Genomic DNA, 5,319 nt, shown 5'->3' with positions numbered 1-5,319 from the left:
GGCCGCGGCGGCGCGGTCGGGAGGCTGCGGCGGCGGCAGCGCGGTCGGGAGGCGGCATTCGCTCCATAAAACGCACAGACATTTTCCCCCATCTTTTGGGGGGGGGAAGTGCGTCTTATAGAGCGAAAAATACGGTAGTCAGTTGCTGAAAACAATTCCTTGAAAAGAACGGCATCAAATGCACGGTGGCTGCGTTCCTCAGAGATTGTTATGATTCCTTTTTAATATTTAGTTTTTCTGTGATTTGCAGCTGGAGGGGGGTCTTCCTGCAGCCCTGTTTTTTCCAGAAAACAAAAAGGTGATTATATCTGTGAAATCTCTTACGTTTTCTACCTCTTTTCGTTCCTTTGACTGGGAAAACTTTTATTTCTTTGGCTCTTGGTCCTTCCTTCTTTTCTTACTTTCGCCATCTATCGTTGCTGTCCTTTAAAAGAATCGTAGTTAACGTTTCATTCCTTGCTTTTCGCTGCGGCTAACATTATGTAAGCTATCATCATGAACTCGGGCAGAAAAATCTACCGACGTGGTTGCAAAGAGTCAATAATGACTTGACGGCACCTAATCAATCATAATGAGTTGATTTGGCTAAATGTCTGAAGCGGTTTGAGTACTCTTTTTAATACAATAACTTTGTTTAGACAAAGTACTATTGTTTTGGTTTTTTTTTTTAAAAAAAACCTGCTTTTAAGTTAATTGCATGTGCTTTGATTTGAATTTTTTTTTGTGGCATTTCCCTAATGCACCGTTGTATCGGTTCAATCAGATCTTTGACTTAAGTCTATAAATAGGTAGATGGGTAGGCAGAGATACAGACAGAGATGTAGATATATATAAAAAACAGGCAGACCCTTGGTATGTATAAAACATTCAAAATGTTGGTTTTGAACTGTGTTCGTGTGCTTTCTACTCTTAGTTCCACATTTTTAACTTAGATCAGGGGTCTTCAAACTTGGCCCTTTGAGGACTTGTGGACTTCAACTCCCAGAATTCCTCAGCCAGGCACGCGTGCCTGGCTGAGGAATTCTGAGAGTTGAAGTCCACAAGTCCTCAAAGAGCCAAGTTTGAAGACCCCTAGCTTAGACCCTTGCATGTGATTCTTATTGATTATTGCCAAGAGAGAATTTTCATGCACCTTTGACCCATCATGCCAGCATTTCCTTGATGAGGTAGACTCAGCCTTAGAAGCCCCCAGCCCATATTTTCCTGGTGAGGGGGGAAAGGGCCATAGGGTCTGCCGCCTAATCTCCTGAACGTGGCCTAGGCTTCGTTCCTTGACCAGATCCAGGCCAGGAAGTTGCCTGATAGAATCCAGATGGAATAAAATAGAATAGGAGCTGGAAGGGACCTGGGAGGTCTTCTAGTCCAGCCCCCTGCTCAAGCAGGAGACCCTAGACCATTTCAGACCTGTCCAGTCTCTTCTTAAAAGCCTCCAGTGATGAAGCACCCACAACTTCTGAAGGCAATTTCTGTTCCACTGGTTAATTGTCCTCAGCACGCTGGCTGGGGGATTCTGGGAGTTGAAGTCCACGAGTCATCAAAGGGCCAGGTTTGAAGACCCCTGTTGTATATATAGTATGTTTTAAATGTGTGTTATGTATGTGTACACCTTTGAGACGAAGCAACTCAATTTCATTTTTAAGGTGTGCCGTTGTGCCCACAGGAAAAAAATGACAATAAATCTAGAGCAGTCTTTAAATCTGGCTGGATAATTTTGAGGCCGGGCACGTCCTCTAGGCCTCCTCAACAAGGTTGACGTGAACTGGATAGAGAATCAGATAGATGCAGCTCCTAGAGCAGGGGTAGGCAACCTTGGCTCTTTTATGACTGGTGGACTTCAACTCCCAGAATTCCTGAGCCAGCATGGCTCAGCTTGGGAACCTCTCCCTTTCCCCTCAGCATGGCTGGCTCAGGAATTCTGGGAGTTGAAGTCCACGAGTCATAAAACAGCCAAGGTTGCCTACCCCTGGCCTAGAGGAAACGGCAGGCAAAAACGTGTAACCAAAAAAGAACAACTTTGCAAAAAAGACAATCAAATTGTTGTATGCGGTGTAGGATAAATTGCCAGAAATCTGAGATATATATATATTTTCTTGCGTTAATTTATCAGCTAAAGTCCTTTCAGGAGAAGAAGAAGGTCTGGAAGAAGACTCTGAAGCCAGATCTGAAACCAGCCAGATGGGCTTTGCAGGTAAGTTGGCCTCTCATTCTTGTGAGAATTACTGAAATCGATCCGCTATTATTTTTCTTTACTCGTGAATTTACTGCCTTCTAAAAAAAAGGGGGGGGGGTTGCATGTATTACGTAATAACATCTTTTGAGTTGAGCGGGATATAATGAACCTCTCACTTGCGGAATTGTGGAAAACTGCACCAGGGGTTCCATGCCATGTTTTTGTATGGAAAAGCTCGGTAGCCCCCTTTAGACTTTCACAATAAACCATGACTTAGCCATTGTGTTGAAATTTTTTTTTATATAACTCCAGATGCGACGCAAGACCAAATGCAGCAGTTTTCAATTTTTGAAAAGATAGAATATAGAATAGAATTAGAATTAGAAGAGAGAAATGAAGAAATAATTAAGAATAGAATAGAATAGAATAGAATAGAATAGAATAGAATAGAATAGAATAGAATAGAATAGAATAGAATAGAATAGAATAGAATAGAACAGAATAGAATAGAAGGAATGCAGAATAGAATAGAATAGAAGGAATGCAGAATAGAATAGAATAGAAGGAATGCAGAATAGAATAGAATAGAAGGAATGCAGAATAGAATAGAATAGAATAGAATAGAAGGAATGCCGAAGAGAAGAGAAGAGAAGGAATGCAGAATAGAATAGAATAGAATAGAATAGAATAGAATAGAATAGAATAGAATAGAATAGAATAGAAAGAATAGACTGCCCTCTGTCAGATACGGTGTAGGGTCTCCTGCTTGGGCAAGGCATTGGACTAGATGACCTAGAAAGTCCCTTCCGACTCTGTTCTAATTCAGGGTTTGGCTCTTTGTGTCGGCAAGCGGGAACTTCAGATCCCGCCTCATCTTCCTGCAACCAACGTCTTTAGTAAAAATCCTTTTCTCTTCAATCCGTCAAGAGTCTACTTTCCTAAATGACTGTTTTGGGGCGGGTGTGACATTATGCTAATTTCTCTCTCTCTCTCTCTCTCTCTCTGTGTGTGTGTGTGTGTGTGTGTGTGTTAATTTTGACTTTTCTTTATTACAAAGGCTTCGAGTAAGGGATCTTTTGTGGAAAGAGAAGATAAGAATTCCATAAAACTGCTGCAATAATTACCGACATGACGATAACGTTTCGTTCGGTCGCTAAAGGTGCAGTATGGCATCCCGGAACCCTCACATGGTTTCTTTTCCCCTTTTAGGGTCTGTGAAAAGCGAGCTCAGCAGTGAATTGGCTCCCACCTCGGGCCTGGCGACAGCGGCCGGCTTGGCCTCCGATCCTCCGGCTTGCGACATCATCACGGAACAGCCCCGTTCTCAGCACGTCCTGCAGTCCGAGTCGGAGCTCCCCGCATGCGATCCGACAGGCGCGGCCCCGAGAGCTGATGCCGACGACGAGATCCTGAGCCGGAGTTCCAGCCAGATCAGCGCCATCCAGTCGGACGTGAACGACGGCACCTCGTCGCCCATCAGCGACAGCTCCCAGACCACCACCGAAGGGCCGGACTCGGCGGTGACCCCCTCCGATTTCTCCGAAATGGTAAGAGCGGTTCCTAATGAGTTGCGTGAAGTGGAAACACATGTTAATCTTTTTTCCCCCTTCTTCTACCCCCTCTTTTTAACACTAGTGGGTTTGTCTGTGGAGGTTCTCTGTCGTTCCAGGTCCTGGTTGTCCCAAAGGTGTTTTTTTTCAGGAGGCAACGGGACTTTCTTGTTTTTCCTTTGAAGACGTTTCGCTTCTCATCCCAGAAGCTTCTTCAGCTCTGACTGGAAAGTGGGGAAGTGGCAGGATTTATATTCCGTGCAGACAGCTGGTCGTTTGCATCCTTTTAGAGAGTTGTTGAGGCCACTTGGAGGTTTATCTGCGTCCTCGGTCTCCTGAGTGGTGCAAATGGGTTTGGAGCCTTCTTGGGACTGCTGAAAGGAGGGTGTTGTCAGCAGTTCCAAGAAGACTCCACACCCACCTGCACCACTCAGGGGACCCTGAGGACACAGATAAACCTCTTCCCAGTGCTTTGATTAAATGTTTTACTTGCATATATAAATGGGCAGAATTTTGGTAAAGTTTCAGTGTCATTTATGTTTCAGTCTAAACCAGGGGTTTTCAAACTTGGCAACTTTTAAGACTTCAACTCCCAGAATTCCTGAGCCAACCAAAGAAAGAAAGCTAGAATAAGACTGAAAAGGCCAGGGGTTTTGATTTACACATGAGATTTAAAATTTAAAATAGAATATACCCAAATAGATAAAACATGTATTCTGAATATAAGATATTGTGACGAATATAAGATATTGTAACGACTTGAGATAAAGAAAACCTTGGTTATGTAAAGTTAAGAACTATAAATATTAACATAAGAATATTATATTGTTTTATTAATTTGTTAAGGTAGATGGTAAGAATCTATATATAAGGTGTATATCTCAAATGTTAGATTGTGTGAGGAATTGTGATAAAGGAATTGTGGCTAATTAAAACATCTGAAGTCCACAAGTCTTAAAAGCTGTCAGGCTTGGAGACCACCCCCCCCCTGATCTCAACTGCTTTGAAAATTTATTCTGTATACAATTTAGATTCTAGAGGGTGGCGAGAATCAGTACTCCGGAATGCAGATCGGACAACTGCAGGACGAAGAAGAAGAAGCGACAAGCGATCTACACAATGAGGACCTGGATCCTTTCCGAAATTCTTGCCTCGGTACGTCGATACTTAGTAGAAGCAAATAGCCAGATAGTCCTCGACTTAATGACTACGACAAGGTCCAAAGTTTCTGTTCTTAGGTGAAATATTTGTTAAGTGAGTTTTGCCCCATTTTAACCACAGTGGTTAATTGAATCACTGCAGTTGTTAAGTAACTTAAGTAACTTAACAACTGGCTTTCCCCCCCACCCCCTTGAATTTGCTTGTCAGAAGGTCGCAAAAGAGAATCACGTGACCCCCCCGGGACACTGCGACCGTTGTAAATGTGAATCCATGGCCAAGCGTCCGAATTTTGATCAAGTGACCGTGGGGGGTGATGCTGCAAAAGGTCGTAACTGAAAACAATCATAAGTCCCAATTTTTTCAGTGCCGTTGTAACTTGGAACTGACACTGAATGAACTGGTATAAGTCGAGAACTACCTGCGGTGTTAATTACATTA

General features: G+C 43.1%; 1 protein-coding gene across 1 annotated transcript in view; it reads left to right on the top strand.

Annotated features, from left to right (window-relative positions):
• LOC107300643 (huntingtin-like) overlaps window positions 1-5,319 on the top strand; it is a gene marked incomplete at both ends in the record, with an annotated part of 16,330 nt that overhangs the window by 8,656 nt on the left and 2,355 nt on the right. Inside the window, 4 exons of the mRNA XM_015829953.1 lie at window positions 1,116-1,206; window positions 2,108-2,188; window positions 3,380-3,717; window positions 4,752-4,875. Of these exons, the coding sequence (XP_015685439.1) occupies window positions 1,116-1,206; window positions 2,108-2,188; window positions 3,380-3,717; window positions 4,752-4,875 (634 nt within the window). The remainder of the gene's footprint in view (window positions 1-1,115; window positions 1,207-2,107; window positions 2,189-3,379; window positions 3,718-4,751; window positions 4,876-5,319) is intronic.

The sequence above is a fragment of the Protobothrops mucrosquamatus genome, unplaced genomic scaffold (assembly GCF_001527695.2).
Source record: "Protobothrops mucrosquamatus isolate PMUCROS unplaced genomic scaffold, P.Mucros_1.0 scaffold7772, whole genome shotgun sequence".
Classification (NCBI taxonomy): domain Eukaryota; kingdom Metazoa; phylum Chordata; class Lepidosauria; order Squamata; family Viperidae; genus Protobothrops; species Protobothrops mucrosquamatus.
Note: the sequence above shows the minus strand (reverse complement) of the source record. Positions and strands in the feature narration are given on the sequence as shown.